Genomic DNA, 18560 nt, shown 5'->3' with positions numbered 1-18560 from the left:
GTTTTCCAGTTTATTATTATCTCTTTTCTTCCTTTCTGTTCTTTCACTGCACTGGATGACTCGCTTGGTCTTTGTATAGGCAATTTATTATTAGTCTGAACCCAATCCATGGAATTCGGATTTGCTTGTGCAGGAGCAAGAGAGTCGACACAGCAATGGGGAGAAAAAAGGGTGTGAGAGCCATTAAAGCACCCAAGACATCAAAGATAGAGGAGGGGGTCCCTTTTTACCCCTCCGTCAACAGCCGGCATCTGAGGACCCAGAATGCTGGCAGGAAGAGTAGGACCCTTTTTGATCGAGGACTGGTGGTGCAGTGATGGCGGACGGCGGAGGGGGAGAGGTAGGAGAGAAGATCTTTGTTGTTGACACCCCCTCAGGCTATCTCTTCCCCCGTATCCTGTAACATCCTTACAGAACCGACAATGTGGGCGACATGTTTCATCCGCCGTACAATCCCCGTAACTAAGGAGGTCGCTTTTTTCAACCCTTGATGCTCTCCCTCTTCACCTTTGACATCACGAGACCCTTAGTGTGGATCAAACAACCGCCGAAATCCTTTCTGGTCCGACGGGTTTGCTTATTTATGATTTACGACTGCTCATCTCACTCATTCCTTGGCTGTGGAGTTTCGGTGTTTATATTCTCCCCACTGGACCTTTGATTGTGTCGCATCAGCATGACAGGCACATTCTAGTGTTTAAAGTACTGTAGTACCAGGCTGGTAAATCCGGTAACATACGATAAATAATACCAGAGCCCCCCTCCGCGTCCCCGATTTTCCCCCAATTCAGTCCCTAGTTAGTAACTTGGAACCAAGACTGAAATCCAAACACACCACTCACCAGCCAGATCGGCTCTAGACTGGACTCGAACCCTGTTTGTTATTGTTTATCGTCCTTCTTATCCTTGATCTTATTCTTGTCGGCCGAGCCTCTTCTTACTCCGTACTCCCCACCCACAGTCATTCTTCCTGCGTCGCGTCAGTGGCGGACACGCACTCAATACAACTACATAGTAATCGGTCGCAATGGACATGCTCGCCGGTCTGGTGGATACAGCACTTGCCTCAACGCACATGGACGCTATCGATGCCCTTCGAGCCTTCTTCATCCTCGCATCTTGTACGGTATGATCAGCCGAAGCATCCGAGAAGCCGAGGCAGACAACAGTCGGAGACGATGCTGCACGCTCTGGACACGGTCTGTTGAGAATGAACTAAATTGAGAAACCTTAGATTCTGTCGGTCAGCTTGTTGCCGGACTCGTTGCACTCGCGCTTCGTTATTTATGGCGCTCGTGCAACATCAACCGACTCGAAGCCCCCCTCTGCCCCAGCGTCCACAACTTCCTCCTCCTCACCCTCGTCATCCCCAGCAACAACACGCATCCTCGACTACCTTGCCTCCCTGAGAGTCCCTCACAGCTACTTCACGCAATTCTATGTCGCTTCCGTGGCAGCCTCGGTCTTTTGGGGCGTGCAGCTCCTTTGCCGTGGCGCTGCGTTCCAGGCCTTTGCAATGAGGGTTAGCCCAGATCACCTGCAGAGGTCCATGACGATAAACCAAATTTTGCTTTGTTGGGTGTGCATGCTTCTCCAGGGGGTAAGGCGGTTGTATGAGTGCTTCGTGTTCTCGAGGCCATCCGCGTCTCGAATGTGGTTTATTCACTGGCTCGTAGGCCTTGCTTTCTACCTGGGGATGTCGGTTGCGGTCTGGGCTGAAGGAGCAGGTACAGCAAACCCCCCCACACATGACACAACACAAGAGAGAAAGTTCCATTGATCATGCCACAGGCACGCTTCTGGCCCGCCCAATTGCCCTCGATGATGTGAAGGTCACCATAGCCCCTTCACTCCGCACCTTCGTCTTCCTTCCGATTTTTCTGCTCGCATCCGGTCTCCAGCACGATGCTCACCACTATCTCTTCTCCCTAAAGAAGTATACCCTGCCGACTCACCCTCTGTTCCACAGGCTTGTATGCCCGCACTATACGGCAGAGTGTGTCATCTACTTGTCCCTGGCATTCTTAGCCGCTCCGCAGGGGGGAACCATTAATAAGACGATTTTGGCGGCTATGGCCTTTGTGGCCATCAACCTTGGCCTGACAACGGCCAACACCCGACGATGGTATATTCAGAAATTCGGCAGAAGTTCAATGCAAGGGAAGTGGAATATGATTCCAGGCATATACTGATTTTAGGTTAAACGTCGAAGTTGTCTGCAACCCGGACTATCATCTATTCAAGAATTTCATTGTGCTTCCCAGCTTCGCGACCTTGAGCACGTCACGATAAGTTAGACTGATCCTAGTTCCTCTCTGAGACCAGCCCCATTCGTACCGTTCGGGCTCCCTCAGCAAGCCCCAGTTGCAGATGGAATCGGCACTGAGTTGCTCGTCCCTGTCGGTTTCCGCAATCCCATGCAGGAAGTCCGTGTAGATCCTGTCCGTGGTGACCAGCAGACTACGTCGCTCTTGCAGGATGCGATATTTTGGTTTGCGATCCAAGCCATCTTTAGTGTCGGCCGTGGGCTTGTCATACAGATCCAGCACAATCGGCGCTCCGAGGCTCACAGTAGCCACAAGCGGGTAATATGCTGCGCCGTCTTCATGAGGCATGATCCCTTGTCCGGGACAGTACTCGTTCACCAGGACATGGTTCGGGGCGCCGTGCGGGGCATCTTGGAAGATGTTGAGGGCATCGAAGCGCGGGGTCACTATGGGTGAGACGAGCCAGGAGGGAAGCGGAGAGGCAATGAGGGTGTTGGTCTTGGTCAAAGCAGATGGCCAGGTTTGAAGGCGACGATGTGCGAGATGCGTCCAGCGCGGTAGGGGAGCGGTACCGATCTAGAAAAAATCGTAAATCATAACACGTACCATATGACTTAGGTAAGTAAGGACTAAAGATGTGACTATATTCAGGAACAAACCTTTTGGAGCAAAAGGGCTTCCTCCACCTCCGAGATGAAGTCGGCAATATAGAAGGCATCCGATGGCAATTGCTTGATGCGGGCACTCTCGAGCTCCCCCATCTGGTTCAGGTACAGAGTACTCGTAGTACACCCACCTGACACCTTCCCTTCCGTTTCAAAACTCGACAACTTGACAACTTTCGGACACGCTGTCACTGCATGAGAGCAGTCGTTTGTACGAGTACGAGTACGAAAAGCTCAATGCATACAGAGACTTGGACGTATCCGAAAATAAAAAAAAACGTCCAACCTCCTAAGTGCAGTCAGTGGTTGGTTAGAATCCTCTTTCCTTCTGGGGCTGACTCCTAAATTTACTCCCGTACTCGCCTTGTTACTACTTTTAGCCTGCGAATGAGGGGTCAACCGGGAACCCGAGTGCGGAGAGGCGGAGTGAGCTTTTCTTGTAAAATAGATATGGCAGGCTGCAGCTGGAGGCTGCAGGCTGCAGTTTGGGTCTCTTTGTTTGAGAGACAATGGACTCGAGGTTACGAGTACTCTCTCCCCTGGGGTCAGGTGATTTGATAGATGAGACTTGGACTGTGTGGCGGGGTGGGAACACGATGTCTTATTGACAATGGAAGGACTCACATGAATGAACATGACTCGATCTGGTTCACTGGGCTTGTCAGGGAGGATGATGACATCATGATTTCTAACTTCGATTGTACTCCATATGTTATGTAGTTAAGTAACTGATCAAGAAGCTAAATCGAGCTTTCTGGGTTCTATTAATGCTAAATTAGTGTTGGCTAAATTTTGGTCGATCCAAGCTTGCATATGGGGCTGGATATATTGATCTGGTGCTACTGTCTGTGGTTTATGGGGACAGAGTAATGTCGTATGGGATATAGTCCTACCACGTATTTCTGCATGTGCTCGTTTTGTGTGTCAGTAAGATATTCCTGAGATCTAAATAGTGGATTGTCTTTCGTAGTATACTGTCGACGTCGATAGTCGATAGACTTCTATAGAAACATCTACATGCGAGCATATACATACCGGCCCTCGCACCGACCCCGAACAAGTACGGAGAACCAGCTACGTATATCTACAGCATACGCCATATGCAACCTGTCCACATCCAATAAATCTCCGAAATACATCGAATTACAATATACATAATCGATATATCACTAGCCCAACGACCCCAGGCTAAACCTAACGTATACATCCAGAACCCCCCCAAGAACCTCCATCAACCTTCATATCCAGTACATACAGTATCAAACCTCAGGCACCCAAACCCCCACATACTCACCTTGCTTCCCCACCACCACCACCACCTCAACTTCCAACATCTTCATCAAACAACCACAAACAATCTACCTCATCCTTCATACACATCCCCCGATCATACATTCCATCAGCTCCACTCTCAATTCTCAAAGCAACCATGGGTAAAAACAAAGGCAGCGGCGGCGACAAAAAGGGCAAAGACAGCAGCAGCGGCGGCGACAAGAAAGGCCTCAAGCCCGCGACGGCCATCAACGTGCGGCATATTCTTGTACGTATCGACTCTTTATTTATCTGTAGCCTATTGGGTCTGGGGCAAAGGGGGTAGTAGCTATAACCCTAACCCCCCCCAACACACACCCTACACCCTACACCCTATCTTCAAGTTCAAGTTGGATATGTACGCATAAGCCGGGATCCCGACCAGGCTGCCCTTCCTCCTCAGCGTCAGCGTCCTAGCTTTCTTATCAGAAAGAGACGAGAGATATTCATGCCACCTGAAACCCCCTACCCAGCATACTAACCCTAATATCTCTCAACAGTGCGAGAAACACTCCAAGAAAGAAGAAGCGCTAGAGAAACTCCGCAACGGGGCCAAGTTCGATGAGGTCGCGAGGGAGATGTCGGAGGATAAGGCGCGGCAAGGTATGTTTCTCTTTCTCTGAATGTGAATGGATCTGATCCTCTTTGTATTGACACATTCTCAACACAAAAGGTGGATCCCTTGGATGGAAGGTCCGCGGGAGCTTGAATGGGGACTTTGAGAAGGCGGCGTACGAGCTGGAGCCGAGTACCACGGCGAATCCCAAGTATGTGGAGGTGAAGACGGGGTTTGGGTATCATATTATTATGGTTGAGGGGAGGAAGTAGATTTTATGTGGTTGGTTTGAATAAGGAAGATGTCCTTGATTGATAATAAGATGAGGGGAAGGTTTTGATACCACTGCGGTGATGATATGCTGAGTGATGGACTGCAAGCATAGGTCTATGGAGATGATAATTTCTAACTTGATATGTACAATTGTGAAATGGGAACTTTGATGGCGGATGGACACCCCTTTCGAACAGGATGCTTGTGACTACTCCTTCTTTGTGGCCGCAGCGGCAGCTCGCGCCTTCTCCTTGGTCTTCTTCTCCTGTCGCTGCACAACCGCCTCGGCGCCGACGCCGCCAAACACCAACAGCACCCCTAGCCACTGTCCCGCCGACAGCGAGTGCCCGAACCAGAACACGCTCAGCAGCATCGTCAGCATCTTGCGCGTCACCGTCACCGTCACCAGCAACAGCGACGAGAAACGCGAGAGCGTGTAGAAGATGAACAGCTGCCCGACCGCCCCGCACGCCGCGAACCCGAGCACGTTCTTCAGCGCCTCCGGATGGCGCGACAGGAACCCGATCGCGGCCGTCAGCTCCGTCTCCGTGGACGGCGGGATCGGGAACGGCAGGAGGTTATGCAGGAGGCCCGTCGCCGACAGATGGGGCATCACCAGTAGGTAGCTGCTGGTCAGGAGCGTCGAGAGCACGTTCTGCGCGACCATCATCTGCGGGCCTGTGAACCGGGTGTAGGTCTGCGGCGAGGTGAAGACGTGGTCCTGGGTGGTGTTGGTGAGGCCGTCCAGCAGCAGGTTGATCGATAACAGGAAAATCCCCCAAGCGCTGGAGCCGGACTGGCCCTTGGCCGCAGAGGCGGCCACCTTCTTGCTCGTGCCCGGGTGGTGCAGCGTGAAGGTCGCGACGCCGAGCGTGACCAGAAGGACCACGCCGTACTTGTAGAGCGGGTAGCGCTTGCGGAAGATGGTCAGGTGGAGGAACATGACCGGGAGCAGTTTGCACGACTTGGCGAGGATGAAGGTGAGGTAGTCGATGTGCGCGAGACTGGCATATCCGAAGGGGGATGCGAGCGACGAGGAGATGCTGACCAGGAGCAAGGGGAAGAGGATCTTCCGCGTGGGGAAGATGGAGGGGACCTTCTGTCCGGACGGAGTCGAGAAGAAGAGGTAGAGGAAACCGGTGATGGCGGCAAAGGTGGATTGGATCGTGTTCAGGACAATCGAGTATGTGAAGCGCTCGGTGGGCGGTTCGGGCAACTCAGCGCTCGGAGGTTGAACCGGATAGGAGACGGTGGTGATGGCTTCTTGGAGGACACCCCATGACAGACTGGTGTGCAGCAGTCAGCTTTAGTTTTCCTTATAATGCGCAGAGTCAAGAATCATCCAAGACACATACAAAGAAGCATAGATTCCCAGAACGCAGACAGCAAGCTGCATCAATCCAGGGGTATCTTGCGTCGCATCCTTCACTTCAGAGACATGATTATTTGCGACAGCACCTCCATTCTGCTGCTTGAGTGACTGTGCACTCGTTTCATTCGGCGGCACATGCATGAGTTGGGAAGAAGTGGCCCGTTGTAAGGGTGCTGTTTGTTTTTGACGTGCCATTGGCAGAGGAAGCGAGCGCAACTGGTCTCTGGTATCTTGAAACCAATGCAATCAACGAAGTTGTGGAAGGACTGTGACAATAGGATCAACAGAGTATTGAATCAGAAACAAAATAATCTCCACCAGGTCGCATAAATACTGGGAGACAAGAACAACTTCAAATGAGTGACTCGAAAGCAAGGGAAAAAAAGAGAGTGAATGGGGTCTCGAAATAACTTTATAGAAATGTGTTTCAGATGATGCCATGTGTTCTGTTCTTTCCTGCAGCTGTTCTCCCCGTCCGTTCCCAAAAACGCGCCGCGGAACTTGGGCCGGCGCGAATCCATCGCCCTTTTTTCCGCCCCGCCCGAGGGGGATTTCCTTCTCCAACTTTTTAGTCCGATCCTCCACTTTGTATAGGTACAGATTGAGCTTGGAAGCAATTGTCGCGCATTCACTACAATTGATCCTAACCATCCAATAGACCCAATCTCGTCACACGCACCACACAAACTTCACCTCCAACAATCACCGTATCACCTCCCACCCTGCGATCTCTACACTCCTCCATTGACAACCGCGCGCAACCAAGCACGACAGACAGACACATACAACCATGACCTCAACAACCACCCCCTCCGCCCTAACAACCCTCATCACCTCCTACGCAACACCAACACCAACATCACCATCATCCTCAAACCCCACCACAACCCCAAATCCCAACCTGAACCTGAACCTCAACCCCAAAACCTCCGCCCTCACCCTCCAAGTCCTCCACAACCTCCAACACCAACACCTCTGGACCTCCCTCCAAATCCACGAACTCCCATCCACTGTCCCTACTGCCGCGGCATCCCCCGAATACAACACCGACAAAATCAACCTCATCTCGGGAATCCCCCCGCACCGCCTCTACACCCACCCGGACGAGCAATTCTACCTCCTCGAACGCGGGCTCCGCGAGGAGGACCTCGAGCTCGAACGAATGTTCGTCATCCCCACCGTGCAGGGCCACACGTGGAGTCTCCGGCGGTTGGCCGGGGTGTTTGATGCGCTGCCGGAGGTGGAGGATCCTGGGGATTTGGGGGGTGAAGTTGAGGATGAGGAGGAGGTGGTGGGCGAGGATGATAACGGCAGCAATAATGGTAGCGGCAGAAGCAAGGCGGACAAGTTGAAGGAATATTACCAGTATCGGAAACAGGCCCGTGCCACTAGGGAGTGGGGTGGGAAGAGGATGCTTCTCGCTATGGTGGATAGGCAGATGGGTGGGGATAGTACGGTGGTCTATTATGTCGTGCAGGATGGTGCAGTGAAGCCGAGACAGAATTGATACCGTTCTCGTTCTTGTTCTCTGCTTGCTAGTTGGAGAGAAGGGGGCCCATGCATGGCTTTGGGGTTTGCAGCTGGCTGGACAAACGAAGAAAAGAGGAAGGACGACGACGACGGGGACAGGAAACGGTCTATCACCGGTTTGCACAGCACAGCAGAGTCTCGTCCAATTTATACTATTACAGCCCAAACCCGACCAAAGTTATATACATGCGCTGAGAACGGCAACAAAGATACAACCGTGCTTCTGGAGAGATACAATTGATATAAAACAGATCGCCTCGCATTGTCGGGTATTGTTTCAGCTTGGGACGAAAGAAGGGCACATGAAAGAAGAGAATTGGCACCACGCAAGCAAGACCGGCCATGAATGTCTAAAGCTCACCGAAAGCATGATCGTCTTCGATATGTGACCGTTCGGCCTGGCAACTGGAGCAGTACATGCCGTACCATTGCTTGACATCGCCACTCAGGTTGGCGAACGCATTCGAGTTGGTCCGCTCCCCCTCCATTTCGGCATCATCAAGGTCATCATTCTGGCCGAGGAGGATCCCGACCTGGCGACAACGGCGTAGTTCCTGTCGAAGCCACCGCTCCCACTCATTCTGGATGACTTCTCGTTCGATGCTATTGACCACTCGAAGAGCCACTAGGAGGTTGTGTCGGTATGTAGCCAGCCGTTCACGGGTCTGTTGGATCCTGCGAGCTGCGCTCTTGGTCATGGAGTCTCTAAAACCAGCCGACCCCAAAGACAAGGCCGTCCCTGGCTCGCGCAAGGTCTGTTGATGGAACGTCGCAAAGCAGTCACTTACGTTGCCGCTTCCGCGCCCGACGGTTATATTCGCAATGGCCTCGTCGATATCCCTCATATAGATAGCTCTACTCATCACATTATCGGGACCGACTCCAATGCGGGCCATGAAGTTTCCAACACTCCTGTCATCCCACCAATCATGAACAACTCGTGACGAATAGAATCCATTTATCAGCACGCTCGCCAATAGTAGGGACAAGATGACTGTGTGCGCATTGGTGGTCTTCCATGACCAGCGTAGGAAAGCACCGGTCCACATGAGGAGGGATGACACGGCACTCTCCAGGAAGGATAAGAACGTCTCGAACAAAAGGTGAGCCATATTTCTCTGGACGCGAGGTCTGCGTGATTCCAGCTTCAAGTCCCCGGAAGGTGAGAACTGCGAGGCAAAATTCTGACGCCCGACATGGCCGAAGATCGTGATGGCCTTTTTCGTTCGACTATGTGCGCCTAGTCTGCGAACCTGGTCACCTACGAGGTCGACAAGGTCTAGCGCGTCTTGTTCCAAGTCACTGCTTGCACTCTTATCCACGATGCCTGAGATGATTAGCGGTGCCTTGTATGTTCCCAGCAGAATACAGTAACTCACTCTGCAGGCCATACGGAGACCATAGCCATTCCACTTTCGTGTAGATAGAGAGTTTGCTCTTGCCCTTAGCGACAAAGGTAATCACAACCTTGCTGACCAACCTAAAGGAACGCTTGAATGGGAGGTGCCAGGGAGTGCGTTTGTCCGTGATGACGTAACAAAGGTGGTCATTGAGAACATCGATCATTTGGTAATCTGAGATGGTTTGGCTATGCTTGGCCCCTACTGATTGTCAGACCAGGCGTAACCCGTCCAAGGGAGCCAAAATACTTACCCAGAATATCGGTGGTCTCAATTGAGTAGTTGAAGTCCCGCCTTAGATGATTGGACTCGTGTCTGGTCCAGGGCCCTTGTTTGATACCTGTGACGATCTTAGCAAGCGTCGGACTGGACCCGGCTATAACTTACCCTGAGCATTTCGTTGATGCAGAAGCAGCTGCCATACGGCATTCTTATCCCCGAAAAGGATGTGGAACACTGCTTTAGGACTGATGTCGAACACCTTCTCTGCAGCCAAGTGAAGATTCCCCTGAGGAACATACTGAACAGGCTGAGTGGGAAGTCGGAACTTGGGAATGTCCTTGCCATTGCCGTGCTTTTTGTGCATGTTGAGGTCATTGTCAATGTAAATAGGTAAGCGAGAGTCTTTCTTAGAGCCTCCTGTCGGCGCATCACTGAGGTCGTTCTTGTCACCCCCAGTGTCCACGTCCTCCCAGCTATCCAAGCTTGGTGTCCGTGTCATTGCCTCTGTCTCCATTCTGATCAAAGTCTTGAATATGGCTTCCAGTCCCAGAGGTTCGGCAGCCGCCATATTGTGTATAAGGAAGTTGAGTCGCCTCTGAAGGAGTCTTAGTGGCTCCAGGAAGGTTTTAATCGTTCCACGACCTGGTGTGTCGTCGCCAGGAAGAGGTATCAAATGTACAAACAAAAAGTCACAATCTCTACCAGTAGCAGCAGTGATCTCTTTAATACTTTCCAGAGATATGCTTGTCGTCAGTACCAGACCGAAGTGGTGGCTGTAGAAATAGATATTTTGCGTTGTGACAAAAGCCCTCCCAGGGAAATCTTGCTGGTCGTTCGGGCTCCATGTGGCCCGGAACACCATAACCAAAGGCTCATCCTTCTTGATATCGGGGAAAAGCAGTCGGAATTGGGCATCGTGAATTTTAAGCTGCGGTGGATAGAAGCTAGGGTAGTCGTGCGAATCACCCATGAGCGCTTGCTGTATTTTAGACGAGTCGCCGTCCAAACTCACCGTCGGCCTATGGCGCGACCCGGTCTTCTGTGGTTTAGGCGTGACAGATCCACCAGAAGTGTCGGCTTCTGCGATCAGAAATTGTTTGGAGGGATCTTTCGTTTGAGCAGGTGGCTTGTCCGGGTCCTGATCGGCCGGCAGTCCCAGTCGCTCAGGCTCAAACCTGTTCAAGAAGCCCCAATTGGAGCTACCCCACAAGTTCGCCATCATGCCGCTGGGCATTCCACCTGTCTTGTCGATTTGACCGAGTCCTATACCACGTTCATTGCTCACGAACACAGCAGCCTTGCTCATATTGGTCGGAGCCGGGGGGTTGGCCAACGTCATCGGGGCAAGGGTTGTGGAAGAATCATTACCAAGAGTCGAGCTACGGGATCTTGTCCCATCGGGGTCAACGGGTAGAGTACTTCCAGAAGCAATAGCACTATGACTTGCGGTGATGAGACTAGCAATCCCGCCTGCGACTCCGGGGATAGATTGCGAGGACTGCACTGTATTATTATTTGATTTGCGATGAAGATCCAGCTTCTGCATGAGACGTGAAGTGTGTTCGCGGGCAGGGCTGTCAGAGTCCAGTGTCGTTAACCTCCGGTAGCTGCTAAAGTCGCTACTGTTGCGAAGAGCAGACGGATCCTTGTCTGGCAGCGAGAGCATCCCACTGCGATCGGACGAGCCCTGCTCATCGCTTGTATGAGGCGTGAGAGAGTCGGCAGGATCAGCGGCAAATTCTGGCGCTGGGGGTTGAGAAATTGCAAAAGCAGGGTCCTGAACAGTGACTTTGCCGGACACAGAGAGGTCGGTGCTCGATGGGTTTTCAAGAGCCTTGCGCTTAGCAGCCTCAAAGGCGGCAATCCAATCCATCAGGTCTTTCTGTGTCTCGGCCTGGAGCATAATGGTGTTACTCTTCGTCTTGACCTCGAAACAGAACCTCCGGTCTTCTTGAAAAGCCGGTCGAATACTGCAGAGTAGGACACCAATACGTTCGCTCTCCTCAACACCACCGGTGCGAGTGCCCTGGACGAGACAGCCAAAGATACCGTGTTTCAGAAAGGACCAGCGCCTAACCCAGACAGTGCGTGTAGGTTTACCCGAGAGAGTTCGAAGATATAACCACCCTTGCTTCTCAGGTCTTGCCTCTTTCGACATGCTATTTATCGACAGAGGACGCGAGCCAAGGTATGGGACTGTGGATACAGAGTAATCATCTAACTCACGAGACGGTCTAGCTGCGATTTCTGCAGCCTCCTCGATCTGCTTCCTAGAAGCCAGAAGCTCCCGCTTGGCAGACTTCTCATTTCCATCCATTTCGTGCACCCAGCCCTTAATGCGGTCCATTTCGTGAGCCCACTTTGCGAATGAGCTACCATTGTTGGTATGGAAGGTCTTAAGCTCTCGCCACTGATCAAAGGAGACGCGAACCAACAACCTGTCAAGCGCGTTCCGCAGCTGAGGTGCTTGAATTGAGAAATCCATCGATGCTTTGAGATAGGCTTTGCGGGCTTCATGAAGCTGGAAGGCATCTTCCCGTAGCGCCGAGGGCTCTTTGGACTTGGACTGTGACGAATACCGGGCCAGCAAGTAGTCGTACTGTTTCTGTGTCTCGCCGAGCGTGCGACGGTTCTCCTTGAGCGGGGTCAGAAACCGATCCTTAATTTAAAGAGCCCCATATTTATTACCTTGAAGTTCCGCAGGTCCTCCTGAATGAATGCTCTTATGGGTTCAGAGACGAAAGATTCCAGCTTTTTGACAGTAGACACTAATCCATTCCATATGTCCTTTGAGCTGTCACCACATCTCCGCATCGACTGTAGAGTGTAATCATGGTCCAAGACGGCTTCGGAGACCATTAACGGATTCGTGGAGTAGGACAGAAAGACGCTAACGGCGCCTTCTATTGCCGCAAGTTCTGTGGCGAGCTTGGAGGTGGCTTTCGCATAGCCATCGAGCCATCTCTCGAGGAATTCGATCTGGTCGGAGAAGTGAAGAGCGGCGGCACGAAACGTGGGGGAGTCGAGTGCAGCCTCCTTTAAGCCGACCGGACTTGAAGAGAAAGAGAAAAAGTTAGATGATACACATTTTTGAGCTTTGAAGCGCATTGGCTGGAATGGCAGAGCGTCGAATACTCACACCACACTGACAAGCTTCCCAACCTGGGGTAATGGGATCTGCGGCTGAGTCGACATCTAGTGTATGTCACCAGCCATACACCGATGCGAGCGAGAATAACGTGGAGAATTGACAGAGATTCGATCCCAAGTTACCATGGGTATCAAGTCAAGTAAGCAGCATCCAAAAAACGAGGAGAATAGCAGCAAGGGATAGGAGGGGGTTATGTCGCAGTGGAGGGGAGGAGCTTTAGGAGATCGAGTGCCTCTGACCATCTAGGCGGATACAGGACCGCGCATGATTTAATTGGCTACGTCAGTGTCTTTGTCCCGCAGCCTGGTTAATCAGGCAGCACGGGGTCGATGGGTTCAAGAGGGCGGTCAGTGTGGAGCCTTTTTTTTCTGCCGGCAACCGCCTTTTTTTTCCCCTGCGGCGGAGAAATCATTCAATCCTATTCTCAGAGCAACATTCCAGGATTCAAGTCACTTGCAGATTTTCTTCCTGAGACAAAATGGCGCCTCCGTCTAAGAAGTCGCGCAAGTTGCTGGATGACAGCTCCAGCGACTCGGAAGATGAATCTGGTGGCGTTCCTATCAGCAACGAGGATGTCGTTTTCAAGATCAATGAGGACTACGCTCGTCGCTTTGAGCATAATAAGAAGAGAGAAGAGATGCAGCAACGTAAGGCCACTCCAGTATCTCGATTCTTTCAACGATTGGACTAACCTCTGGATCACTGTAGTGGAGTCAAAGCTAGGCAAGTCTTCGGTACTTGGCAAACGTCGTGATCGTGACGGGGAAGATGAGGATTCCGATGAAGAGTCATCATCGGATGAAGAAGAGGACGATTTCGGAGAGCTGGCTACTGAGGCTGTGGATGTTGAAATCATGGACACTATCAAGGCGATCCGATCCAAAGACCCTCGCGTGTACGACCCGAATGCCAAGTTCTTCACTAAACTCGACGAGGAGCAACCACAGAACACAGAGAAGAAGGAGAAGCCAATGACCCTGCGCGATTATCACCGAGAGAATTTACTCAGCGGCGCCAACTTGGCCGACGAGGAAGACACGAGCAGTGCTCCTAAAACCTATGCCCAAGAGCAGGCCGACCTGAAGAACGCCATTGTCAAGGAGATGCACGCTGCTGTTGGTGACGAAGATGCGTCCGAGAAGGACGAGGAAGACGACTTTCTTGTCGCTAAATCCAAGCCCGAGTCTTTCCCCGAAGCTAAGACTGATGCAAACCTGGACGTTGAGAATGCGGACAAGGATCCGGAGACGTTCTTGTCTAACTTTTTGTCAGCAAGGGCATGGATTCCGGCTGGCAGATCGGAGCTGCAGCCATTCGAGTCCGACGATGAGGAAGAGGACGAGCGGGCGGAAGCATTCGAGGAGGCGTACAATTTCCGCTTTGAGGATCCCAGCAAGATGAACGCTACTCTCATGACGCATTCTCGTGACGCTACCAACCAGCAGTCTGTCCGCAGAGAGGAAAAGAGCATGAGGAAGAAGCGCAGAGATGCGGAGCGAGAGCAGAAAGAGCAGGAAAAGAAACAGCGTGAGATTGAGAAGAACCGACTTCGCAAGCTGAAGATGGAAGAACTGCAGGAGAAGGTAGAGAAGATCAAGGAGGTTGCCGGCATCCATGGAACTGAGTTGACGGATGAAGATTGGGTCCGCTTCTTGGACGATGCTTGGGATGACAAGGATTGGGAGGCCGAAATGCAGAAACGGTTCGGCGAGGATTACTATGCCGAAACTGGCCCCGATGGCAAGAAGCACCCCAAGAAGCCCACATGGGACGATGATATTGATATCAAGGATCTCGTGCCAGATTTTGAGGAGGAGGAAGAGGTGCCCGCCGTGGCCGATTCGGACGTTGAAATGGCGGATGAGCAGGAGGGAGAGAAGCAGAAGAGCAAGGCGCAGGAGAGGAGAGATCAAAAGCGCGAATCCCGCAAGGATCGCATGCGTATTGAGGAAGCCGTGGACCGCAATCTGGACCTGGATATCAGCTTGCTTCCTGGAGCTACCAAGAAGAACGCAACCGGATTCCGTTACCGCGAGACCTCGCCTCAAAGCTTTGGGCTTACTTCTCGGGATATTCTCATGGCCGATGACAACCAACTTAACCAGTTTGCAGGCCTGAAGAAACTTGCGTCATTCCGTGACCCGGAGAAGAAATACAAGGACCAAAGGAAGTTGGGCAAGAAGGCTCGCCTTAGGCAATGGCGCAAGGACACCTTCGGTGATGAAGAAGGCCCCAGAATCTCCGATGAGGCTCCCAAGGCCCCTACGGCAGACAAGGAAGATGTGGGCAAGGTTGATATCCGCGATGGTGAGCCCAGGAAGAAGAAGAGAAAGAGGTCGAAGAAGCACTAAATGCTTCAACCGAGCTACAGTCTTGAGCATGTATGTCATTACAAGATCGTTGTCTTGTCTTGAATGGTTTCAGTTCAGAAAAGTTCTTAGCGATACATCCGTGTTTTGATAGATTTTAGATGCAAGATATACCTACTTCGTTGCATATGCTGTAAACATTGCATTGGACAAGCTTCAAGGTGGCTTTATATGATCTAGGTACCGTTTTACTCAGCTAGGGCTGCAACAGGGGATTGAATGCACAATTGGAGATGTCTTCAAATTGGTCTATGTATACAAGATCTCGAGCGCTCAGGACAATGAGAATTAAGCTCTTTAAATGTACCTGGCTGAGTGTGATTGAACTTCTTTAGGGTGAGTCGTGTACATCGACTTCCCAGACTGGGTTAGGTTATCATCCCGACGCAGCAGACTCTCAGGCCCTGTGGGCCCCTGCGTGAGGGCACAATCTGGTACACTGGAGTGTCCGATACTCAGTAGAAGAGGCGAAAAAGTGGATATCATCATGGCGACAGAGCAGGGGGTCTAGTATTCATTGATGTGGACCCAACTGGACATTGTTTCTTCTGTTTTTAACTTCGTAGTTGAACCCGTATCTTTCCCTAGGCGCATGGGAGGCAGCGATAAGCAACCCTACGGAGGACTATTTGATATGCGACGGATCCGGAAGACTCTGCACAGATTTCTCTAACTCAAGGATGGAAAAAGGTACAATGATAGTAGAATTTGAGTAAGAATCAGACAGTTGGCAATTTAGATACTCGATACCGATGTAAATCTGCCCCGAGTCCTGGAAGTTGGAACCTATTAGCACCTCCGCATTACCGAGTGAAAAGACTTCTCATTATTCACTCCCGTGCCTCTGGCGGCCTGGCCCAACTTCTCCGAGCCTTAGTATCCTCCGGACGGAGCGAATGACGGGGGAAAACGCGGGATGACAGCCGAAAGTCGGTGCACGCGCTTAAATGAAAGTATACGAATCAGACTTCTACGTATAGATACATAGTACGAGTAGTTAATGATGAGGCTGTAGGACTAAGGGAAGGTCAGATTTTTCTCCTTGGCCCGAGCAAAGACAAGTTTTTCCGGGAACCAGAATCCAAAGGAAGGAAATTTGCCATCGGGTAACCGGGAGGAGTTGGAGGAAGGGATATGCGTCTCGACTGTTGTTAGTTATGCGGCGGCGGCGGCTGTTACTGCTACTGCTGCTACTGCGACTGCTGCTGCTGCTGCACGCGGACAAAAGTTGGTTCGGTGAAGACGGGCGGAATTGCTGACGAGGCACTAAGGCAGCAAGTGACCGGTCTCTTCGTTATTATTATGAGGAGGATTAATGTTGTTTTGGGGGCGCCGATGGTCCCGATATGGAATCTCCAACTGAGGCTCTGGGCATTGGCATTCGACAGAACAAATTGTCATGTCTTCATTAAACAAGGTTCTGGTAGTAGACAGGTCTCAATCCAACTGAATAGTTAGTCTTGGATAAAATTAATTGATACTTGTAAGAGTACGGAGTACGTAGGGACAATTGCTTCTGCTGCTCCATAAATAACTCAACTATGAGAGATTTCCCTCTTTTCCCTCTTCTCATATCAGCGGTCGGGACAGTTACTGGCGCGATCGGGAGATATCGGCTCTGGTTGCCTGGGCCAGCATTAGCGCCGGACCCAGTTTTTTTTCACTTTTTCTGAATTTTTTTTTTTCCTTGGTGGCCGGTAGACCCGCCGCCTCCTTTCCTCCCTCCCTCCCTTTTCTCCCTTTTCCCCTACAATGGCAAAACTCCCTACTCCGGACCGGCACCCAGATAGCCTTCTCAAAATGGACTAGTGTGGCCGCTGTTCGCCGCCGCTGCCATTGCTTTGACTGCACATTCAGGCCAGCGAAACAAATTTCCCTTTCTCCCTTCCCCCCCCAAAAGAAAGAGACCAAGAGAGTCCTAGCGTCTCCGCTCGCTTCTTCCCGCTTACAAGAGCCCTCCGTTTGCTATTTTTTCTCCCTTCCCTTCCCTTCTTCTTTCTCTTCTTTCCCCCATCCCCCCGTGAAGTGTCCTGTTTGTCTGGCACTATCTCTCTCCTCTCTTTTTTGTTTAGTTTTCGTTTCTCACAGCCGTAAAAATGGCCAACGGTGACGTTAACCAGGCCGACAAGTCGGTCTTCGGCATGCCCGTAAGTTGCTACCTGTCCCTTCGCTCGACAGTCGACCAGTTTTCCGCATCACGCGCCCTTCGATATCCAACTCGAAATGGCATTGAATGAGCCAAAATGAGCTTGTCTTGTGTCGAATGGGTCGGGGTTTCGAAATGCTGGTCGATCTGCTTCATTGTCGATGGAACGCAATGCTAATAAAAAATTTTCACAGGGCTTCGTCGTCGACTTCATGAGTATGTGAAATCCCAGGTCCCATGGATCGATCGCCACCCAATGATCGATCTTTCATCCATCAATCAACGACACCACATTGTCGACTGCCATCTATGTATCAATGATACTAACTACTGTCCACAGTGGGTGGTGTTTCCGCTGCTGTCTCCAAGACTGCTGCTGCCCCCATCGAGCGTATCAAGCTCCTCATCCAGAACCAGGATGAGATGCTCCGCGCTGGTCGTCTCGACCGCAAGTACAACGGTATCGCCGACTGCTTCCGTCGTACCGCCGCCGCTGAGGGTGTTGTCTCTCTCTGGAGAGGTAACACTGCCAACGTCATCCGTTACTTCCCTACCCAGGCCCTCAACTTCGCTTTCCGTGACACCTACAAGTCCATGTTCGCCTACAAGAAGGAGCGTGATGGATACGCCAAGTGGATGATGGGTAACCTTGCCTCCGGTGGTGTATGTATTCCCGATCCACACGAGTGTTTTGAAAACGGACAGTCACTAATCAGATGAACAGGCTGCTGGTGCCACTTCCCTCCTCTTCGTTTACTCTCTGGATTACGCTCGTACCCGTCTCGCCAACGACGCCAAGTCCGCCAAGGGCAACGGTGAGCGTCAGTTCAACGGTCTCGTCGACGTCTACAAGAAGACCCTCGCTTCCGACGGTATTGCCGGTCTCTACCGTGGTTTCGGTCCCTCTGTTGCTGGTATTGTTGTCTACCGTGGTCTGTACTTCGGCATGTACGACTCCATCAAGCCCGTTGTTCTCGTTGGTCCTCTCGAGGGTAACTTCCTTGCTTCCTTCCTTCTCGGCTGGACCGTCACCACTGGTGCTGGTATCGCTTCTTACCCTCTTGACACCGTTCGTCGTCGTATGATGATGACCTCCGGTGAGGCCGTCAAGTACAAGTCCTCCGCCGATGCTTTCCGCCAGATTGTCGCCCGTGAGGGTGTCAAGTCCCTCTTCAAGGGTGCTGGTGCTAACATCCTCCGTGGTGTTGCTGGTGCTGGTGTCCTGTCCATCTACGACCAGGTTCAGCTCCTGCTCTTCGGAAAGAAGTACAAGGGTGGCTCTGGCTAAACGATTTGAC

The 18560-nt window shown here is 51.7% G+C and overlaps 8 protein-coding genes across 8 annotated transcripts; 5 read left to right on the top strand and 3 right to left on the bottom strand.

The window, feature by feature from the left end:
• Window positions 1-1027: 1027 nt before the first annotated feature.
• Window positions 1028-2192, top strand: ASPACDRAFT_40121 (putative 3-oxo-5-alpha-steroid 4-dehydrogenase; the record flags this gene model as incomplete). The annotated part of the gene is made up of 3 exons (XM_020200705.1): window positions 1028-1126; window positions 1235-1727; window positions 1792-2192. 3 exons carry the CDS (start codon window positions 1028-1030, stop codon window positions 2190-2192), a joined length of 993 nt encoding a protein of 330 aa, XP_020059147.1.
• A 56-nt stretch (window positions 2193-2248) lies between these two features.
• On the bottom strand, window positions 2249-3028 carry ASPACDRAFT_40120 (uncharacterized protein; the record flags this gene model as incomplete). Its single annotated transcript, XM_020200704.1, has 3 exons — window positions 2249-2273; window positions 2338-2843; window positions 2927-3028. 3 exons carry the CDS (start codon window positions 3026-3028, stop codon window positions 2249-2251), a joined length of 633 nt encoding a protein of 210 aa, XP_020059146.1.
• A 1333-nt stretch (window positions 3029-4361) lies between these two features.
• Window positions 4362-5071, top strand: ASPACDRAFT_40119 (peptidylprolyl isomerase; the record flags this gene model as incomplete). The annotated part of the gene is made up of 3 exons (XM_020200703.1): window positions 4362-4472; window positions 4744-4846; window positions 4917-5071. 3 exons carry the CDS (start codon window positions 4362-4364, stop codon window positions 5069-5071), a joined length of 369 nt encoding a protein of 122 aa, XP_020059145.1.
• A 209-nt stretch (window positions 5072-5280) lies between these two features.
• Window positions 5281-6639, bottom strand: ASPACDRAFT_57792 (UDP-galactose transporter HUT1; the record flags this gene model as incomplete). Its single annotated transcript, XM_020203287.1, has 2 exons — window positions 5281-6358; window positions 6428-6639. 2 exons carry the CDS (start codon window positions 6637-6639, stop codon window positions 5281-5283), a joined length of 1290 nt encoding a protein of 429 aa, XP_020059144.1.
• A 595-nt stretch (window positions 6640-7234) lies between these two features.
• ASPACDRAFT_40117 (uncharacterized protein) lies at window positions 7235-7951 on the top strand (the record flags this gene model as incomplete). The annotated part of the gene is made up of 1 exon (XM_020200702.1): window positions 7235-7951. The coding sequence occupies one exon, from the start codon at window positions 7235-7237 to the stop codon at window positions 7949-7951; it is 717 nt and encodes a 238-aa protein (XP_020059143.1).
• A 19-nt stretch (window positions 7952-7970) lies between these two features.
• Window positions 7971-13105, bottom strand: ASPACDRAFT_75911 (putative transcription factor SipA3). Its single transcript, XM_020204587.1, has 6 exons — window positions 12736-13105; window positions 12285-12648; window positions 9762-12231; window positions 9628-9714; window positions 9354-9575; window positions 7971-9301 (listed from the first exon to the last, which is right to left on the bottom strand). Exons 1-6 carry the CDS (start codon window positions 12789-12791, stop codon window positions 8325-8327), a joined length of 4176 nt encoding a protein of 1391 aa, XP_020059142.1. The 5' UTR covers window positions 12792-13105; the 3' UTR covers window positions 7971-8324.
• An 82-nt stretch (window positions 13106-13187) lies between these two features.
• On the top strand, window positions 13188-15237 carry ASPACDRAFT_75910 (uncharacterized protein). The gene is made up of 2 exons (XM_020204586.1): window positions 13188-13394; window positions 13456-15237. Exons 1-2 carry the CDS (start codon window positions 13226-13228, stop codon window positions 15096-15098), a joined length of 1812 nt encoding a protein of 603 aa, XP_020059141.1. The 5' UTR covers window positions 13188-13225; the 3' UTR covers window positions 15099-15237.
• A 1975-nt stretch (window positions 15238-17212) lies between these two features.
• ASPACDRAFT_40114 (putative mitochondrial ADP,ATP carrier protein (Ant)) lies at window positions 17213-18550 on the top strand (the record flags this gene model as incomplete). Its single annotated transcript, XM_020200701.1, has 4 exons — window positions 17213-17263; window positions 17457-17478; window positions 17603-17925; window positions 17987-18550. 4 exons carry the CDS (start codon window positions 17213-17215, stop codon window positions 18548-18550), a joined length of 960 nt encoding a protein of 319 aa, XP_020059140.1.
• Window positions 18551-18560: the final 10 nt, after the last annotated feature.

Source organism: Aspergillus aculeatus, assembly GCF_001890905.1.
Source record: "Aspergillus aculeatus ATCC 16872 unplaced genomic scaffold ASPACscaffold_3, whole genome shotgun sequence".
NCBI classification, from domain to species: domain Eukaryota; kingdom Fungi; phylum Ascomycota; class Eurotiomycetes; order Eurotiales; family Aspergillaceae; genus Aspergillus; species Aspergillus aculeatus.
The sequence above is the reverse complement of the archived record's forward strand: the minus strand, read 5'-3'. Positions and strand labels throughout refer to the sequence as shown.